The sequence below is a fragment of the Fukomys damarensis genome, unplaced genomic scaffold (assembly GCF_012274545.1).
Source record: "Fukomys damarensis isolate Sample0158 unplaced genomic scaffold, DMR_v1.0_HiC HiC_scaffold_19, whole genome shotgun sequence".
Lineage (NCBI taxonomy): Eukaryota > Metazoa > Chordata > Mammalia > Rodentia > Bathyergidae > Fukomys > Fukomys damarensis.
Genome location: NW_022900931.1, coordinates 9,100,302 through 9,120,809, shown reverse-complemented (window position 1 = coordinate 9,120,809; position 20,508 = coordinate 9,100,302). Strand labels below are relative to the sequence as shown.

Sequence of the window (20,508 nt, the reverse complement as noted above, 5' to 3'; positions counted from 1 at the left end):
TTTTTTTTTTTTTTTTTTTTTTTTTTTTTTTGAGACAGGGTCTCACTATGTAGTTGAGACTGACCTGGAACTCACTATGTAGCCCAGGCTGGTCTTGAACTCACAGCGATCCTCCTGCCTCAGCCTCCTGAGTACAAGGATTATAGGCGTGCGCCACCATGCCCGGCCAAGAGTGAAATTTCTAAGACGTGAGCCAAAATAAATCTCCTTCCTTAAATTGTATCAGGTATTTCTCCCAATGATGAGACAGTGGCTAAGATAAGAGGTAAATAGAAGACAAATTAATAAGACAGAGGGCTGGGGATTTAGCTCAGTGGTTTTGCTACCTGGCTCCCAAGCAGAAGGTCCTGAGTTCGATCCCTGGTACCCCCCACCCCCAAAAAAGAAAGTTAACGAGACAGAAGGCAAACAGAAGAGTCAGTAAATGGCAACAGCTGATGTTCTGAAAGTCTGACCTGTCTGAAAATCCTGTGGCATGATGGGAATAGCAGGGCGCTACAGCCCCTAGAAGATAGCAGGAGGACACTTTGAACAAACCTACACCATTAACTTTGAGGATTTAGATCAAACGGACACATTCCCTAGAACATCATCACCAAAACTAACTCGACACTGAGAAACCCTGACCTCACAACCATGGAAGAAATGAATCCAGTCATCCAAATCTTCCCAGGCCCAGACAACTTTCCGGCCAAGTTCTACCAAATATCCAAGGAAGAAATAAAGTCACTGTTATTACAAGAACTCTTCCAGAAAACAGAGAAAGAGAAAACACACCCTCAAAACCAAAGCCAGAAAGATCAGGTTAAATTCACCCATGAACAGGGAAGTAAAAATTTGAAACAAAATATTAGCAAACAGAACTGGTCAGAAGTCGCTCTGTGAAAGGCACCAGAAAGTGAAAGCAGCAACAGGAACAGATATTTGCACACCTGTGCACATGGCAGTGCTGCTCACAACAGCCGACAGGTGGAAGTGACCCAAGCGCCCATAGATGGCCCAATGGACACGCGAAACAGTAGTTTGTAAATGCAGTGGGTACACAGAGCCTTGAAAGGAAGGGGACTCTGACTACAGTGTGGACGAACCCGAATCACATTTCCCCATAAGGTCAACAATGAATCTAACCACTGAATTTGATTCGATTCTGTTCCAGTTTGGTTTTGTGAAAGAATTAAGTTTGTGAATTGTAAAATGAGCCCTGCTTCCTCAGGGACTCAATGATTTTTGCACCCAGACGCATGCCCCAGAGAAATTCATGCACATGAGAGCAAGAAAGCATTCTGGGAGGCTGAGGCAGGAAGACTGCAAGTTCATGCCCAGCCTGGGCAATTTAGCAAGACCCTGTCTCAAAATAAAAACATAAAATGACAGGGCCTGGGTTCAACCCCTGGTACCATATGAAAAAGAAAGCAAACTCAAGTGTTCTATACATAGGACTCCTGCAAACCCCAAACCAAACGGCCTGAGCGTCCATCACAGGCTCTCGGAGAAGCCGACCTTGGGGCCTGTGGACAAGACAGACTCTAACAAAGGGAGGACACTGAGTGACACAGCAAGAAGGACGCTGACGAGTGTGACATGTGGAAGGAGACCGATCTGATTCTGCCCATGACCAGCGCAGTAGGCCTAAGCCATGTGGTCCCCTGATGCACTGGAAGAAGACAATCACAACCGGAAAGGCCAGAGTCTACTTTGTGCAGGCCAGGAGAACCGCTGTCCCGGGGGTGAGGGACTGAGCTGGGACAGTTGGGGCTTTGAGTTGGTTTCGGGGTCATGTGGCTATTTTCTTTATAAGTATTCCTTAATCTGTGCATATAGTTTTTTTAAAGACAAGGTCTCACTATGTAGTTCAGGCTGGCCTTGAACTTCCGTGAATCCTCCTGCCTCAGCCTCCTGAGTGCTGGAATTACAGGCCTGTGCCACTATGCCCAGATTTGTGTAAGTACTTTAAAAAGTGTATTTTCAATTATATTAACATATATTCAATGATATTTAGAATAAAATTTCTAAAATGGTGCTTTAAAATTATCTTTCTGGTTAATAAACTGTTCTTTTTTACTTTCTGTATTTTCCAATTTTGCTTAAAAGATTTGTCTTATTCCTAAAATGGAAAAAAAAAAAATGAAAGTTTTATTATGGAAACAGCCCTGCTAACCTCCCCGGCCCTTGGGACCTGGCTCACACAGGGACCCCCAGGCTGCCCTCCCTGGCCACCTCATCCTCACCGTCTCCCTCTAGACCCCAGGCGGTCAGGCGGTGGACCCATCTGGTGCCCGCCTGGGGTGGGCGCACTGCAGAGAAGTGACCGTGCTGGAGGCCCATGGCCTGCGGTCCTGGTAACTCCCTCCCCGCCGGGCCGCGCACAGCTCCCAGCCTTTCATCTGCCAGGTACAGGACAGGGAGGTCACAATGGGAGCTGGACGGGAACAGCCCTCCAGGGCTGGGTGGGCGGGAACAGCATCAGGCAAGTGTCAGCAGTGACTGCTGCCTTTACTGGGGTGGCCAAGGACACACGGACCCCTCCAGGCCTCTGGAGGCTGTGCAGACTGAGCCAGGCTTCTGCAAGAGCAAAGGGCTGAGTTCTAGGGCATCAGCGTTTGTAGAAGTGAGATCCCCACCCACCAAAAAGAGGGTGCCTGGAGTCCCCCCACCACACGCCTTTTGCTTCCCGGGGCACCAGGGGTGCTCAGCTCAGGAAAGGGGGTCTAGACCTGATGGCTACCCAAGCAACACCCCTTTCTCCAGCCTGGGATGACCCTCCTTGGGTGTGGGCCCCCAAACCAATGCCTGGTGCACATATGACTCGCTCCTCTGAGCCCTGCCTGACTTGTACAAGTTCAAGTTCATCTCCCTTAAATTACTGGCACAGGTGCCGGGTGTGGCACATGCCTGTAATCACTTGGGAGGCTGAGGCAGGAGGACTGCCATGAGTTTGAGGCCAGCCTGGACTGCACAGTGAGACCCTGTCTCAAAAAAACAAATACAAAAATTACAGGCATGGCCAAAGCCACCTGATTATTATCTCCTCAGTGCTGCGTGAGGTATGAGAAGCAGTCACCATATAACATGCAGGGCTCGGGGTGCAGCCTCAACATAGCTGGCCTCACAGGAGGGAGGCAGCCAGGCCCTGGCAGGGAGCAGAGCCAGAGGGTGGGCAGAGGACTGCTACAGATTCTGGGCCCTCTGCTCCCCACAGTCCTCCGGAGAAGCCCCTTGTGGAGACAGGGCGCTCCCGTCTCACCCCAGGGCCTAACTGGCACTCAGGACAGCATGAAGTTTGGCGGGGGCTTACTTAGGCTTCTTGACATCTGTCATCTTCGTGTGCTCCCCAAACTCCCGCTTCAGGAACTCCTCCAGGGGCCCCGACTCGTAGGGCCGAGAGCCCTGGAACACCTCGTCCTTCATGCGGAAGTACACGCTGCGCATGTAGGCCATGGACTTGCCTAGGAAGAGGAGAGAGGCTGCTGGAGAGAACAGGGTCACACGGGGCCCCAAGGGGCCAGCAGTGGGGACAATGGGTCAGTACTGCCGGAAGCCATGGAGGTCAGGGATCTCCAAGAGGTGGACCGTACCTAGGCCTCCTGCCCTTCCCTGCCAACTTCCCTCATGGGCAGAGTCCCTTCCACAGCCCAAGGCTCTGTGCTAGTTCTGTATTCATAATTTTGCATCGTTTTCCTTAAAGAAGAGCCTTGAGAGTGTAAAAGTGTATAAAACCCAGATCCACCCACGTGTCACAGGACAGGAAGAACAGCCCAGTGCTGCGTGGCTGCCTGGCTGCCTGGGGAGCTGTGAGTTCCCCACGCCAGAGCTGTGCAAGTAGAGGGAGGAAGTAGGTGTCTTCCAAACCCTTGGCCACCACTCCTGGGAGTTGAAGGCCTTACACGGAGCAAACGGTCCACAAAGGAGGATGTGACTGTTCCAGGGAGGCGGGGGCCCCTGCCAATGTGAAGACCCGACTTTCTGCCTTCTAGGTCAGGTTCCCAAAAGACCAGACAGGGCACTGGGCACCTGAGGCTGTGGGAGTGAGCCCTGCGGACTGCTGGACACCAGCCTGACCAAGCTCTGACTCACTGGGTGACCTCTGGTCCTCAGTGTCTCCTCCTGCTCAACTCACAAGGCTCCAGAGATAATCATTAAAATGAAATGAAGTATTCGTCGGCCTTCGGCAGTGGGCAACCAAGTCCCCTGTGACCTGTACCTGATGACCCCCCTTCCCCAACTCTCCTAAGATGCTGCTCTCAGTGGCCTCCTGGAATGGCTGCGTCTGACTCTGCAGCACCATGGTCTGCCTGGCATGGTCTCACATCACCCAGAAAACACCCAGATGCCTGTGTCCCATCTGCTCTGCCTCCCTCATGCCAGCCCGGACCTCACCCCAGGGCACGCTGCAATGGCCTCTGGGGGGGTGGACCTCCAGGGCTTTGGATCACCAGAAACCAGATTTGGAAAGTGCTTTGGAGAAAATGCAATCTGACCAGCACTGGGCAAGGGGTCACCGGCCAGGGGCCTAGAGACCAAGGTCAATGCAGAGATGTCATGTACACCGTGATACCGGCTACCTGGTAGGCCGAGCACCCTGTCACCTCCACAGGGCTGCACGGCAGGAAGCCATGGAGGCACAGTCTGGACTACTGATGCTTCCCTCGCTGGCTCTGCCCTCGAGTGAGCCTGCCGCTCCGTCTTCCTCCTTCTGGTTGGGACCCCAATACCTGCAGCCCCCAATGGCATTCACAGGCCCTGCCCTAGCCCATTACCCACTCTCTCCTTCCCTCCTTCTTTCTCTTTTTTCCTTTTTTGAGACAGGGTCTTGCTATGCAGTCCAGGCTGGTCTTGAGCTCATGGCGATCCTCCTGCTTCAGCCTCCTGAGTGCTGCGATCGCAGGTGTGCACCACGACGCCCAGCTCTACTGTCCCCTTTCTACAAAGCTCTGCCGACACACCCAGCCCGAGGGCACATCTTGCCCCACCTGGCCCTGCCCACACCCCCAGGGCTGCACTCACTGTGCAGAATGGCCAGGGCCAGGATGCCCCCCGTGCTGGTGCCCGCCACCCAGTCAAAGAGGTCCTTGGTGGCCACACCCGAAGCCTTCTCGATGGCGATGAGGAGCTGGATGATGACCAGGCCTTTCACGCCCCCTCCGTCCAGGCAGAGCAGGTGGTCGTGGCTGCAGTGAGGACAGCGGCAGGAGTGAGGGGGGGCTCTGACTGCCAGCACTCAGGGCCCGCACGCTCAGTCCCTGTCCCCTGAGCATCTGCACCCTGGCCAGCGCATGACACTGCTGTCAGAGCCTGCCCTAGTACTACTGTGGGGTGAAGGAACAAAGCCCTGTGTGTGCAGAGGAAAGGACGGCAGGAGGGAGGGGGCGGGGCGCCTCGGTAAGCAGGCCACGTTGTTGTTGAGCCCATGTTGGCCTCCCTGTCTCTGAGGGCAGCGGCCTGATGTGGGTCAGGTCTAGGGTCACTCAAGGCAGGAGCCTAATGAAAGTCAGCTGCAAGCAGACAGGCCCGAGGCAGAAGGCCTGGTCCCCTGGTGGCGAGGGGGTCACGGCCTCCATTTGGGGTGGGAAAGGTAGGAAGGGCAGGGAGGAAGGTCTCTCCGGCTGGGAGCAGGACGGTGTCCCAGCATTCGCTCCAGGAGGCCACTCCCTGCTAAGCACACGCCCATCTCTCAGCGAGGGAAGGAACCCTAGGAGTCAGGACAGGTGCAAAATTACATAGCTGGTGACATAGGGCTGGTGCTTCAGGTCCTGCCCAGCCCAGCCTCCAAGGTGACAGAGCCCGACAGGCACTGCCCTCCAGAAGGGCCCAGGAAGACACTTACACAGTCTGTGCTCTGCCCTGCCCTCTGCCCCTTCTCACCTCTCCATCCCGGGTGGACTCAGTGCTATGAGAAGCTGGCACCAAGGCTAGGAGGACCTGCAGCACGGCTGGCCCGACCCCACCTTGGGGTGGCTGCCACTGTAAGCAGTCAGTCCCAGTCCCCCCCAGGACCAGCAGTGCCTCAAAGGAGGGGCTGGCTCTGCCTGTGCGGTGTCCAGTAGGCACAAACAGCTGGTGTGGAGGAGGCCTGTGCATCCCATCTCCGGGGCCTTCTCCTGGATACCCAGCCCCTCAGCAGCCCAAAGGGTGGCAGGGGAGGCCTGGAGATCCCTGGCCTGGAAGCACAGAGCAAACAAGCTGGACTCTCCCGAGCAGTCACTTGGAGAGTGCAGGGCTCACCCAGTGTTCCCACAGGTACGGCTGCCTTTCCTGGGCCCTGTGGTGTGTCCACGAGCACACTTTCAGGCACCTCCTAAGCACACATGATGGGTGGCCATGAAAACAGTGGGTGGTCAAGGGCTCTGACCCCTCAGGCGAGGGGGGTCAGAAGTGAGATCTGGCTGCCTGGGCCTGGGCCTGGGAGCTGGGGCTGCCTCTGACACAGAAGAGCGCATTCCCTGCGGGGTGTGTGGCAGAAAGGACACGGACGGGAAGACCCAGCTCTGCTCTCAGGGGCTCAGGCTCTGCATGTGCAGAGCAATTAGAAGTGAGATCTGGCTGCCTGGGCCTGGGCCTGGGAGCTGGGGCTGCCTCTGACACAGAAGAGTGCATTCCCTGCGGGGTGTGTGGCAGAAAGGACACGGACGGGAAGACCCGGCTCTGCTCTCAGGGGCTCAGGCTCTGCATCTGCAGAGCAAGGTTACTATTCCTCTGGGAAGCGTCAGCGGGCCAGCAGCTCCTCTGTCCTGTGCCACCTTCCATCAGTCGGGGGCAGGCTCGGGCTTGCTCCTCTGCCCCCCACTAGGCCTCAGCTTGGAATCTGCAGATTCTCCAGGTGGAGCCCAGCATCTCTCCAGAGGGGCCCCAGCAGCCACACCCTCCTCTAACCCATGCTGAGATGGTCGGGGGAAGAGTGGGGCCCTAGAGTCCCAGACGTTGGTCCCAAGAGCTGGCCTTGCCGGTTACAAATGAAGGGACCATCACAGTCCCAGGGACTCGGTCTCCGCCATCTACTGTGTGAACTGTGTAATGAGGAGAAGAGGTGCCTCGAAGGGCACGGTGGAAAGCAAGCAAAAGCCCCGAACCTGCTGGGCAAGGCTTGGCACCCAGGCCCTGCCCTTACGCCACTTACGTCCGCTTCTCCTCCCTCAGGGAGCTCAGGATGAAGGGTGGCTTCCGGGCGCGGGAGATGTGCACGAGGTCCTGCAGCTCTGCGGCACAAGGCAGGGGTGCTTGGCCAGTGGGTCCGGGACCAGCACCCCCTGGAGCTGAGTCACCACCCCACTCCCCCCATCACTGGCTCCAGGATAAAGCAGAGCAGGAGGCCACGGGCCTGCTGGGAAGGGAAGCGGGCTGGGTGTGGGGCTGGCCATCTCCCAGATTCTCCACGTCTTCCTTCTGAAAGCCCAAGCATCCCGAGGTCTGCTGGGCACCAAGCATTTGTCCGCATTAGCGCCGATGCCCTAACAAGCGCCCTACAGGGTAAGAATCACTGTTCCTAACTAACAGTGGGGCAGGTTCCACACTAGGTCTACGAGCCCCATGACTGTGCACGGTCGTTTAGCCACCAGGGCTGAGTGAGGATATTGCTCATTGCTCAGGGGTGAGCTCCATGAACAAAGGGAGACCGCTCAGCCACCTCACACTGCCCATGTCTTGGTCCCCAGGCTGAAATCCTCTTCAGTGACTCTGGACTCAGGCCCATTCCTCCACTCTGCACAGCTTTCATCTGAACCCAAGGCCCACCACACCCACCCTCCTGACAAGCAGCATGGCCGCAGGGGCCCAGCCCAGCAGCACCCGTGATTCTGGCCCAACAGTCCTCCCACCACCGTGAAGAAGCCAGAGGCAGTGAGGCGGGCAGGCTGCAGGGCAGACTCCCTTGCCAGGCACATGGCCACAGAATGGGCACAGAGAGCGAGAGACTGGCTGGGAGGGGCAGGGGACAGAGCCGGGAGCGGGTGGGAAGGTGCATGTGTCTGCGTGCACAGCCAAGCAGCAGAGGGGAGGCAACAAGACTACAGCTGACGTGCCACAGGGCCGGCTCAGGGGCCTCTGGGCCTAAGCATTACCTATCAGCCAGCGTGCCCCAGGCCCACTGTCCGCCTGGCTTAGGTAACTGCCTGCCTGTGAAATGGAAACACAAAACGGGGTGGGCAGGGAGAGAGGTGGCCGCTGCTCCGCCTCATGGGAGGGACCCTGACTTGCGGGCTGGGGTCTGCCTCCTCTGATGTGCCCTCTGTTTAGGGATCCCAGTGCTGTCTTCAGTAGCACATACTAAAATAGGGACCCCACTACCAAACAGCCTCGGTCCCTAAGTGGGTCAGGTTCAGAAAGCCCAGAGCAGCATCCTCGTGTCCAAGGGCACCAAAAATGCAAGTGCTGATTTCTGGGCTACACTGAAAAGCTTACAGAGTCCCCGAATACCCCCACGGGGCCCAACAGCGGGAGTATCGGCCTCACATGACAGATTCAACGTGAGAACTGAAGTCAAAGAGCAGGGACTGGGCCCTCACAGCACTCCTCACTGCCTCCCTGAGTTCCCAGAGGACAGGAGACCACCAGAGTGCCCACCTCATGAGTGTCATGGGAAATGCCCAACCTGAGCCTGTGCCCAGGGCATCCTCTCGGGGCTGACGAATCGTGGATCCTTGGCCAAGGACCCCCGAGGCCTCGGGGAGCTGCGAGGTGCTGGCTGCCCACACTGGCTAATCTTGTCCCTTTCTCCTTTTATCACTTCTACCCTGGGTCCCATTTCTTTCCCAAGGGGACAGAGCCAGTTAAAGGCCTGAGCACAGCTGGAGAGGAGGGAAGGGAGGGAGTGGCCTACCTAGGCTGCTTAAACTGATGGTTGGGGGCTGAGCTGTCTCCAGGGAGCAGGGGTGAGGCGATGCCACAGAGGAGTGCTCCGCAGGGGCCTCTTGGATGGGTGGCTGGCTGCAGCTGGCCCCCACGGTTCTCAGCAGAGTCAAGAATGCCCTCCTGGTGACGACTTTCATGCATTGAGGAGATGGCACAGATGGAGATGGTGTGAGAGACCTCTCCCTGCACACAGGGACCCTGTCCCGTGGACCCCACGAGCTGACTGGGGCAGCTGACTCTCATCTGCTACATTCACAGCAGCCTCCTGCAGTCTGGGCAGGGGCTGGGGACTGAGTGTGGGACATGGCCAGAGGAGGAGGGCAGAGTCACCCTGCCTGCTCGGGGGAAAGCCTTTCTGTCCTTCTACTCCAGCCAAGGAAGCAGTGCCCCACCTCCATGGATGGCAGTTCTCAAAATGCTGAATGGACAGCTCCCTTCAGAGTCTGAAAGGGACAAACCAGCTGGTGGGGACTCACCCCATTTAAGGCATGGGGCAGCACACGCACAGGCCATGTACACAACCAGGCACATGCCGCAGTAACCCCACAGCTCCCTGCAGCCCTCTGCAGAGGCTCCAGGCAGAGGACCCACGGCTTCTAGCTCTAAACCAGGCTTGGGCAAGGGCACAGCACGTGCACATGTGTGTCATGCGTAGAGCGCATGCACTGGGCTTGTTCAGTGAGGCACATGCACTAACCCCACCGTCCCACCACTGCCTACCCCATCCCCACCAGTACTGGGAGCCTGAACGCCCCAAGATGGGACAGGGCTGCGTGGAACAGGCCCTGGCTCAGGAAGCCTTGGGTGAACCTGCACCTACTGCTCAGGGGCCCTGTCTGAGGAGAAAGTCGCTGCCTGTGTGAGTCCTGCTGGGCTCCTGCCACTCTCAGCAGATGGGAAGGTCCGGAAACTGACGGCTGGGACTTCCCTCCTCCTCAATGCGGGCACCACGCGCCACCTCCACCCAACTCTGGTCCCGGAGAGCAGAGCACATACGTTTGCTGATTTTGGAGGCTATGAAGGCAGGAGTCTCCCCAAAGTCATTCGGGGTGTCCACTTCTGCCCCAAACACAATGAGGGCCTTCACCATCTCCACGTTGTCTTTCTGTTAGATGGGGGGGTGCAACAGCTCAGGGAAATGGACAGAAAAGGACCCCTACTCATCAACTAACTCAATGGGCTGCTCAGCAGCAAGGGAAAGGTTGCTGGGGCTCCCCTGTTCCTCATCCCCAGTTGGAACTCCAGGGTTTGTAGGTCCATGCTTGACAAATGAGCTTCAAAATATACATGGGGGAAAGGGCTTAAAATCCAGGCAGGGAAAGAAAAAAAAGATAGGGTCGGGATTTAGCACAGTGGTTCCGCTGCACAAGGTCCTGAGTTCGATCCCCAGTACCAAAATCATCATCATCATCATCATCCAGGCAGAGCCAGGTGTGGTAGCACATGCCTGTAATCCCAGCACTCAGGAGGCTGCCAGGAGGATCACAGTCAGTTCAAGGGCAACCTGAACCACATAGTGAGTTCAAGACCAGCCTGAATTATACAGTGAGACCCCGTCTCAAAAAAAAAAAAAAAAAAAAAAAAATTCCAGGCAGAAATTAAAGGTGACTCATGCAGCTCCTCCTTCAAGGAAGCGATGGACCCCAACCCTAATCCAGGATTCTAGAGACGCTGCCACCTCCCACAGCTTTCAGGAGGGACAGGGAGAGGCTGGGCGAGGACTGGGAAGGCTGTCCTGTCCACCTAGTCCAGAGAAACTGAGCACACACACTACCAATGGCAGCCGGCAAGGGTAGTTTCCTTTCACAGAGCGCTGGGCACAGGAACTTCCGGGCAGAGGAGCAGAGGCAGGGGCTGGGAAGGGGCAGGACAGGGCTGCACAGGACAAACCAGCAGACTGGCCACCTAGAAATCTGGCCACCCAGAAGTCTTGTCACTTCCCTTCTTCTTGGGACCTGACTGTCCAGCCGAGGGAATTAAGTGCTGGGTCTAGAATGGGGCTTCCCAAGCAGTCCATGTTCCGTTAGGATTTTTAGAGGCATGGGTATGTACGTGTGTGTTAGTCACTGGTTCTCTATTTCTCTTGGGTTTCCTTTCATCTGTGGCACTGCTTTATAACTTATGGTAGTGATAAAACATTGACTTCCAGATACTTCATTATGCTTCAAAATAAGCCAAGTTGAGGAAGTCACTGAGTGATGAACGTACCCAAAGGTATGTCAAGGACCAGGACCCTGGAGACAGGGAGCCATGTCAGCAGTTCTCAGAGTAAAGCTCTGTGGGTCCCATGAGCACATGAGGCAGCATTTGAAGTCTGTTAGAAATGCTTTCATACAAGTGCCAAGATGTGATCTGCCTTTGAATCTTGTTGATATTTATACTGATAGTGGCAGATGCCTGTAATCCCAGCCACCTGGGAGGCTGAGGCAGGAGCATCCTGAGTTTGAGGCCAGCCTGCGCAAACCAGCAAAACCTTATCTCAAACTTAAAAAGGACTGCAGATACAGCTTAATGATGGAACAAGTGCCTAGCATGCATGAGGCCCTAAGTTCACAAAAAACACCAAGGGACAAAAAAGCCCCTGATGAAGCAGTAAGAGTTACACAGCTGTCTGAGACACCAGCTTCTTTTTCACAGACGAGCCTTGTGAATTTTCAGATTAGGGATGCCCAAAGGGCACAAAAGTCTCTGCACATGTTCCAAACTCCAAAAACTTGAAATCCGAAACACCTCTGGTTCTGAGCGTCTTGGATCAGGGACCCTCACTCAGCCTGTACTGTACAGTCAAACAGGCCGCTGTGACACAAAAACACGCGTGGGCCGGAGAACCCCTGCAAAGTACAAGAGATACACGCGGACATTCATGTGACAGAGTGTGAAAAGTCCATGCAGATGCTATGCCCAGTGTGTCAAAAGAATGCCTATCGTCCTAGCACTGCGGAGGCAAAGAGGGCTGGGATGACCAGACCGTTGCTGAGTCTGGGCAATTTCATAACTTAGGGAAATTTTGTCTCAGTAAAAAAAAATGTCTTTAGAGAGGCTGGGAACGTAGGTCAGGGCAAAAGCCCTTGCTTCAATCCCCAGGAGTGAAAACAAAAGCAAAAAACCTGCCACTGTCGGCTTTTGGTGTAGCATCAAAGGAGTATGCATGTCTACAAAGGTATAACTACATATCCACATGGGGCCAGCTTTTCTGCAGTTTTCAACAACATACTGCAGCTGAGTAAGTATAGCAGGAGACAGGACAATCATGTTTTCTGTGAAGCAGGCATTAAAAAGATTCACAGAAATGTAAAATGAGGCCAACTCTTCTCATTCATCACTTATTTTTTGTTTTTGAAAATAAAGTTCTTTTTCATAAAAACATCACTGCAGCTGCCTGCGCTTGGTTGACTATTGTTATTTTAAATGAATTAATAAATATTTTTGAAAATATTTTACACTTCTGGCAAATCTAGCTAGATGAAATCCCTATGGACAGAAGGTCTTTGGGATCCTCAGTATTGAGAGTAGAGGGACCAGATGGGCCAGAAAGTTTGAAAACCGATGAAGCAGAGCCTTCCGAGAGCTCTTCAGGGCTCTCCAGGACCTATTTATAGTTTCACCCTCTGGGGCAGCAATGTCTCCAGTTCTGACCTTTGATACCGAACAGAATGTCTCTCCATTTGTCCTGACTCTAACTTCTTATGGAGTCTCAGGGGTCCCTCCCGGTCTCCGACTTGGATTCGCTGCACAGATACTTGTCCACGTGGTGTTGCCACAGAAAGCAAACCTGTGTGCACCTGTGCCCCCCATGGGGTAACCTGCTCACACTGCACTGTCTGAGCAGACAGTAGGGGCTGGAAGGGCAGCAAGTGTCCCACCATGGCCACTCTGCTCAATGAGTGGCTCTGCCACCCAGGGGCTTGCGGGGTGCCAAGGAGACTCTTTCCTGGGCTAAGGGAAGGAGCCACCCACTCCCCGCCACATACTGCACATGTCATGTGGCGTCCCTTGTGGAGCCACGGCGGGCCTGCTACCCGTCCTCTCAGGACAAGGACAGCAAGGCTGAGAGGCCTGTGTCGCACCCAGGGTCACAGTCAGCAGGCAGGGTTGGATCTCCCCTCTCACGGTGCCTGTGTGTCACTCTGGGGGTCGGGGGAAGGTGGGGGCGGCTCACCAACATGGCCAGGTGCAGCGGGGTGTTGCCGTGCTCCCCGTGCACGTCCGCGCTGGCCCCGTGGGTCAGCAGCACCATGACGCAGTCGAAGCGGTTGCGCATCACGGCCACGTGCAGGGCCGTGTTCCCCGAGGCACTGGTGCTGTCCACGTCGCAGGCCCTCTTCAGCAGCACGCGGGCCATCTGAGGGGGGCAGGCCGGGCCAAGTCAGTGCCGGCTCCCAGGGAGCGGCTGTGGCTGTGGCACCTGGGCATGGCTGCTTCCTCCATGAGCGGCCTTGGCCTCTGGGGGCAGACGCCAGATCTGGAGGTGCCCAAGAGCCTGGCTCCCTCATCACCACCCCAGGAACTGGGGGACAAAAAGCCAATGACTGAGTGACTCTGGAGGCTTCTGGTCCTTTCCTGGAGCTAAGAGAGCCCCATCCCTTCTTGCAAAGGCAGCCTGGGCTCTGCCCCATGGCCTGTGACCTTCCCTGGTGCCCTGAGAGGCTGGTGCCTCTTCCTTCTTGGCCTCCAGGATCTGGGGGATGCCCAGTGCACGGGTGAGCTGTGCTTCCTGGTGATAAGCACCCAGGGGCCCCATTCTCCCGTGGGGACAGAGCTCAGCTTAGGAACACAGCTCAGAAGGGAGGCACCTTGTGGGGACAGCCAGACCACCACCATCATGGCCATCACCTGCCTCCTTCCATCTGTGAGGCACATTGCCATTCACGCCGAATTTTCTCTTTCACTGCCTTGCTGACTCCACAGCACTTCCAAAGCCAGGCCATAGGACGCTGGTGCACGGACGAAGGGACTGAGGCAGGATGCCACCCAGGCAGCGCGACGCTGATCTGCCCAGGACCCCTACATGAGCAGCTCCAGGTGCCACTGTGAGTCTCACAGGACGCCCCTTACCACACGCAGAGGACACGGGCCAAGGGCCCACACTGCTCCGCTCCCCTCAGACTCCGCCTACCTCCGCATTCTTGGCCCAGTGCAGGGGGCTGGCTCCGTAGCGAGGGTCTTTGCTGTGGATCTGGTTGCTGTCCATGCTGAGGATCATCTCAGCACACCTGGGGAGAGGGGAGCAAAGGCAGTGAGGAGACTTCACCTACTGAGGAAGGGAGCGCTGCACCCAAATAAAGCCGTGACAAAAGCAGCCAGCTGGCCAGGTGAGGTGGTGTCTACAATCCCTAGCGCTGAGAGGCTGAGGCAGGGAGTCTGAGCCTTGCCTCGGCAAGTTACTGACTTAGTGAGACCCTGTCTCAAAATAAAAAAATAAAAATAAAAATAAGGGACTGGGGATGTAGCTCAGTGTGAAAGCCTTGGGTTCAATCCCCAGTGCTGCAAAACAAAGGCCAAAATAAATAAAATGGAACTACATTAAACTAAACAGTAGTGCTGCACACAAACAGAAACAGTAAGAAAGGTGAAAAGGCAACGTGGGAAAACTTGCAAATCAGGTCAGAGGTAGGGCTAATACGCAACATTTCTAAAGGACTCATATGACTCAAAAAACACAATGTGACCGGCAGCGGGTGGAGGGCCGGGCCTTACCCCTTCCGGGAGAACTTCATGGCCGTGTGGATGGGGTAGCCGCTGGGCCCCCCCACACTGCAGCGCGCACCGCACAGCAGCAGCACGCGCACCATCTCCTCCTTGCCCAGCTGGCAGGCCAGGTGCAGCGGGGTCAGCCCCTGGTGGTTCGCCTGGTTCAGGCCGGATGACGCGTTCTTCCCTAGGAGCTGACAGCAGGACATGGCTGAGCTGGAGCCCACAGAGCAGCCCTGCATGTCCCTCCCCCACCCACGGGCCACCTCTCTCTGGGGACCAAAGGAGAAGGGAGGCTTGACGCCATGGTGACACTGGTGAGAACTTGGAGTGACAGGGCGAGGTAGCTTTGGAGGAAAGAACGGAGGCACCGGTGTGAGTGGGGACAGGGGTGCTATTCCGTCATGACTGTAGCTCCTATGAAAATTTCTCAGTCAAGAAATTTAAACTAGGCGTGGTGGCGCACACCTGTAATCCCAGCACTTGGGAGGCTGAGGCAGGAGGATCACCAGCATGGGCTACATAGTGAATTCAAGGCCAGCCTGAACTACCCAGTGAGACCCTGTTTCAAAAACAAAAAAAGAGAAAGAGAGAGAGAAAACAGCTGTTCCTCAGTATTTGCAGACAGACAGGCTCCAGGACGGCCCCACCAAAATCCACAGATACTCAAGTCCCTTGCATAACCCTCCCCTTTGTCCGCGCATTTGTTTGTTCGTTCTCTCTTCCTCCTTTCCTTTTTTCTTTCTTCCTCCCTCTCTCTCTCTATGAGACAGCATCTCAGTGAGCTGCCCAGGCCAGCCTCAGACTCAAGATCCTCCTGCCTCAGCCTCCTGAGAAGCTGGGACAGCAAATGCAGCCACCTCATCTACTCCGTGTACTTCACGTCACCTCCAGACGACTCAGAGTCCTGACTGATGTGTGGTTGGCGTCTGGATTGTGGCATGGCGCTGTTCGGGGATAACGGCGCCTCTGAGCACGTTCGGTACAGGTGCTCTTTGTCAGGTATTGAGCGGGGTTTTATCTTCTCCTGTTGGGGTGAGCCCTGAGGCAAACCACGACCACTGGGTACCTGTGGTGGCAAGGTCTCCATCTGTGTGCAGGCCAGTGACATCAGGGACACCAGGAAGGCGAGGGGCTGTCGCCCAACCTGGAAGCCAGAGGCAGCCTCGTCCCTGGCTTTGCAGCCCACAGGGGGCTCATTTCTTACCTTGGCTGAACCTCAGTTTCCCTCGTAAGGAGCAGAGGACATGCACCCAGCCCAGGGGACATTCTGGGTTAACTAGGTCACAGGTCACTCCCGGCACTCCATGCTGGGCCAAGCACACATCGGTGCTGGCCCCAAGAGAGCCAGCAACCAGGGAGCCCAACACCACCTCAGGAGTCTGGGGCCCAGCCTACCCTGAGGTGGCTGAGGAATGCCCTTTCCTGGGGGTACCAAGCACAGGACAGTGATCTGTATCTCCTAGAATAACCCTGATGTTGAGGCAGAGAGGACGACAGAAGCTTCCAAAGGACCTGCTCACTCTAGACAATAAAACATGATCCAGTATTCTGTATTTCCTTTCAATCTAAGACATAAAGTAGCTTTTTAATTACATCACTCCATCTACTTGGCCACAATAAAAAAAAGTCTGTCAGGTGAAAAACTGAATAGGAGGATGGCCCTCAGCACAAATGCCTACAGGGGCCGGGGGGAGTTTGGTTGGGTTTGGTTCTAAGACAAGCACCACGCAGGAAAAGGTGGGCAGAGCTGTGCACCCTCCACAGCAGAGCCCAGCTGTTGGCTCAGTGGGGCACAGAGAGAGAGGCCCAAAGTGACGTCTGAACCCAGGGGCCCAAGGAGAGCACTGAGCTCAGGGAAGTGAGGGCAAGACCAGGCACTGCCCCTGGCTCACCTGCAGCACTTGGGAGCTGTCACCCTGCACGGCATAGTGGAAGGCGGTCTCTCCCTTGCTGTCGGTGACATCCATCTGGGCGTGGCAGTACTGCACCAGCTCCGCCAGGATCTCCCCATCACCCCTGCGACAGGCCAGGTGTAGTGGGGTGCAGCCTTCCTCATTCTCTGTACTGTTGGCGCAGCTGGGGGGTGGGCAGGGAGGCCATCATGTGAGGGACCCAAGTGCAGAAGCAGGACAAGGAAACCGGGACGCTCTCAAGCACTCAGGCCACGCTCCAAGCCTGGCTGGTCCAAAGTCAGGGCTGTCTCAACTTATTTGTGTTTGATGTGATTTGCTTCAGGTCCACTTTACTTTGCCTACCTCTACAAGGCAAGTGGCCCATGGTCACGCCAGGGTGCGGTAGGCAGGGAATGACACAGGACAGGGTCACTGAACACAAGAACCTCACCAGCCTTGGCAACACACTGAACATCTCCGGACCTCAATACCTTATCTACCATGCCCACTGTGCCTGTGCTAGGAAGGGACAGAAGCATCACCATGGGGTCCAGGATGCTGCCTGTGAACCACAAAGCGTGGTAAGGTTGCGAGCTCTGGGCCCACCTTTGAAAGGAGACACCAGCGCGGGGCCCTGCTCGGCCTTCTGCAGCTGATGGCCCAGTGCAGGTCCCACAGGATGACACTTCATAGGGGTGGGGGTTCCAAGTTCATGGTGGGTGGGAAGTAGCTCCCACGGGCTAGATCTCTGTAAGCACTGGGAAATTCTATGCTTCTCCTCCTGACTTTGGGCAAGAGCCTTGTGTTCTAACCCAGGGACCGCAACTTAGTGAGATCCTGTCTCAAAAAAAAAAAAAAAAATGGTGAAAAGGGCTGGGGACGAGCTCAGTGCAAAGGCCCTGGATTAATCCCTAGTACTGGGGGTGGGGGCAGAAAGAAATAACAGGAAGGGAACTGAGGCGAACAGGGAGACTCACATGCCCTACACCCGTCCACACTCACAGCACCCGGGCCCGGGCCCCAGCCCACCCACCTGATGACCCGGCTGTGGTAGAAACAGTCGCGGATGCCCAGCTCCACGGCCAAGTGTGCCACAGACCAGCTCGGGTGGTTGCGGATGAGGTCGCTGAGGTGCTGCAGGACCTCGGCGTCCAGGACCCGAGCGGAGCTCTCGTAGAAGGGAGGCAGCTGGGAGGAGAACTGCTGGAAGCTCACCAGGGCCTCGGCCTCCGACTGCAGCTGGAAGAGTCTGCGGCCGGGACAGAGCGGGGCCCTGAGGAGTCTGATGCCTTGGGACCCCCAACAGGCCGCTGCTTGTCCTGAGCCGGTTCAGGCTGGCCACCCCTGCCACACATGTGGCCCCCAAATACCGTTCAGGCTGGGCTTCTTTGTATCTGAAAAGTTTTCCTCGTCCCTTCCCTCTCTCTCCTTTCTTTCTTCCTCCTTTGGCTTTCTCTTTCTTTCTTGCCTCCATCATGCGGTGCTTTCATATTTTCTTTAAACCAAACCCTGTTGTATCCTTTTTCCAATTCAATCATCACACCTGAGAGCCCCAGCCTCCTATCTCTGGCTTTGTACATGGCGAGATTTAAGTAAGTACTGTTACCTAAATGTCAGCAATAAAGTGTCATGTCAATGATGGTACATCTATGGATGTAAGATGGCATGACTGAAATAAGATTAAAAGAACAGGGAAATATTTATTTTGCAATACATTAAAAAGGAGGAGGATATAGCCAGGTGTGATAGCACATGTCTATAATCCCAAATTCTTGGGAGGCTGAGGCAGGAGGGTCTCAAGTTGAATGCCAGCCTGGGCAATGTAACAAGAATCTGGTAGAAAAAAACAAAAACAAACAAACAAACAAAAAAGACTGAGGATGTGGATCAGAGGTACAGTACTTGCCTAATATGCCAAAAGGCACCAGGTTCAATCCTCAGTATTACCAAAAAATAAAACAAAACAACAACAAACCCAAAACAAACAAACAAACCATAAAAGACAATAGCAGAGTGGATAATCCCAAGCTAATAAGAAGTGAAAACATACAAAACAGTCATAAATTGTAATTATACTAAGTACAAGAGTGAGACTCAGAAACCACATTCTACATTATGGAAGGGAAAACCGCAGCAACTGAGAGCAGGTCAGTGTCTGCCAGGGCCAAGGTGGGCACGGGATTTACTCCAACAGAGCACAGAGGCAGTCGGAGGGCAAGAGGGATGGACTGCATCTTCCTGTGGTGGAGGTTACATGGTGAGCACCTTTACCAAACCCAGCAACGGTTATCTAATATCAGTCACTTTTACTTTTTATAAATTACATCTCAAGAAAGCCAACTAAAATGAAACATATAAGAAGGCAAAGTCTCCCAGGCTGGACTCAAACTTGCAATCTTTCTGCCCGGGTCTCCCAGAATGCCAGGATTACAGGTATGCACCACCATACCTGGCTAGAAAATATTTTTAATTGAATGGTAAAAATACAGCATAGTGGGCCCGGAGATTTAGCCCAGTGGTTCCACCATCCACCTCTAAGCGCAATTCGATTCCCGGTACCAAAACAAACAAACAAAAAAACCAGCATAGCATGGATGCTGTGGAGTTTAACTAAAAATTTAAATTAGCCCAGTGGTTCCACCATCCACCTCTAAGCGCAATTCGATTCCCGGTACCAAAACAAACAAAAAAACCAGCATAGCATGGATGCTGTGGAGTTTAACTAAAAATTTAAAAATCAAAGACTTAAACTTTCATCTCCAAAAGAAAATACAAATATGGTAGAAAAAAAAGTAGGTTAAAAGTAAAAACAGGAATCAGTGAAATAGAAAGTAGACAAATTAAAAACAAACAAACAAAAAAGCAGGTGTGGTGGCACAGGCCTATAATCTCAGCATTCTGGGAGGCTGAGGCAGAGGATCAAAAGTGTGAGCTCAGCCTGGGGAATTTAGTGACTCAGTGAAACCCTGTCTCAGAAGAAAAAGTAAAAAGAGCTGGGGATGAAGCTCAGTGTGACGGTCCAGGGCTCAATCCCCACTACTGGGGGGACAAAGTCAAAAGTTGGTTCTTTGAAAAGGTTTCAGAAATTGCCAAACCTCTAGCAAAACCAAACAAGACACACAGAAGACATCAAGTACTATCATTCCTTTAGATCCCCATATATTAAAAGTTTATGAACAATTACGCAAACAATTTGAAAACTGAGGTAAAATGGACAAACTGCTTGAAAGCACTAAAACTGACAAGGGAAGAAGGAAAACCTGATGGGATTGAATCTATCAGACACCAAATCCATCTTCTAAAGCTCTCCCATAAACACTCCAGCTCCTGGCGGGGGCATCCACGATTCCTATATTTATGAAAGAAATAATGTGCATTATTAATTAATTTTCAGAAAATAGGAGACAGAAGGACTGCTGCTTTTTTTTTTTGTACTGGGGATGGAACTCAGGGCTTTGTGCTTATGAGGCAGGAGGTGGAACCACGGAGCTAAATCGCCAGCCCCGGAAGGACAGTGTCTGAAAGTATTTAGATCAAGGTCTTTCTTAAATAGGACACACAAACACACCAGTAAACAGACAGGAAATAAATGTGACTTCATTAAAACCAAGAACTCTGGTTTATCGATCGATACCATTAAGCATAAAAAGGCAGCCGAGGATTTAGCTCAGTAATTCCACTGCCTGCCTTGCAAGCACAGGACCTGAGTTGGATCCACCGTACCGGAAAAAAAAAAAAATAATAATAATAATAAAAAGGTAAACACTGAACACAAGGCCGAACAACAGAGGGTGTGTATCTGGAACACACACACACACAACCACTGCAGATACTGAAATGGTTAGCAAAAGGGCCTTATCTTCATCCTTAATGAGGCAAATGCAAAATAAAACTAAAATAACATGCTACTGGATGCTCCAAAGGATGGCTACAAATTTTAAAGCAGATGACACCCAGTGTCAGAGGATACAAAGCAACAGAGAAACTTACTCACTGCTGGTAGAAAAAGAAATGAAGGTTTACCTACGAAAGTTGGTAAGGTCAATGTGGAGCAGAAATGCACGCATATGACATGCAG

General features: G+C 53.9%; 1 protein-coding gene across 7 annotated transcripts in view; it reads right to left on the bottom strand.

Annotated features, from left to right (window-relative positions):
- Pla2g6 (phospholipase A2 group VI) overlaps positions 1-20,508 on the bottom strand; it is a 45,614-nt gene that overhangs the window by 7,342 nt on the left and 17,764 nt on the right. For 4 of the 7 annotated variants that reach the window (XM_010613055.2, XM_010613062.1, XM_033766221.1 and 1 more), the window contains 10 exons: positions 17,464-17,679; positions 16,431-16,614; positions 14,542-14,729; positions 13,961-14,057; positions 13,004-13,186; positions 9,841-9,949; positions 8,813-8,974; positions 7,115-7,193; positions 5,005-5,168; positions 3,296-3,446 (listed from right to left, as the gene is read on the bottom strand). In XM_010613055.2, the coding sequence (XP_010611357.1) occupies positions 3,296-3,446; positions 5,005-5,168; positions 7,115-7,193; positions 8,813-8,974; positions 9,841-9,949; positions 13,004-13,186; positions 13,961-14,057; positions 14,542-14,729; positions 16,431-16,614; positions 17,464-17,679 (1,533 nt within the window). Of the gene's footprint in view, positions 1-3,295; positions 3,447-5,004; positions 5,169-7,114; positions 7,194-8,812; positions 8,975-9,840; positions 9,950-13,003; positions 13,187-13,960; positions 14,058-14,541; positions 14,730-16,430; positions 16,615-17,463; positions 17,680-17,800; positions 18,236-20,508 lie in introns of those variants that run through there. The other 3 variants (XM_010613068.3, XM_010613073.2, XM_033766222.1) reach the window with 3 other exon arrangements.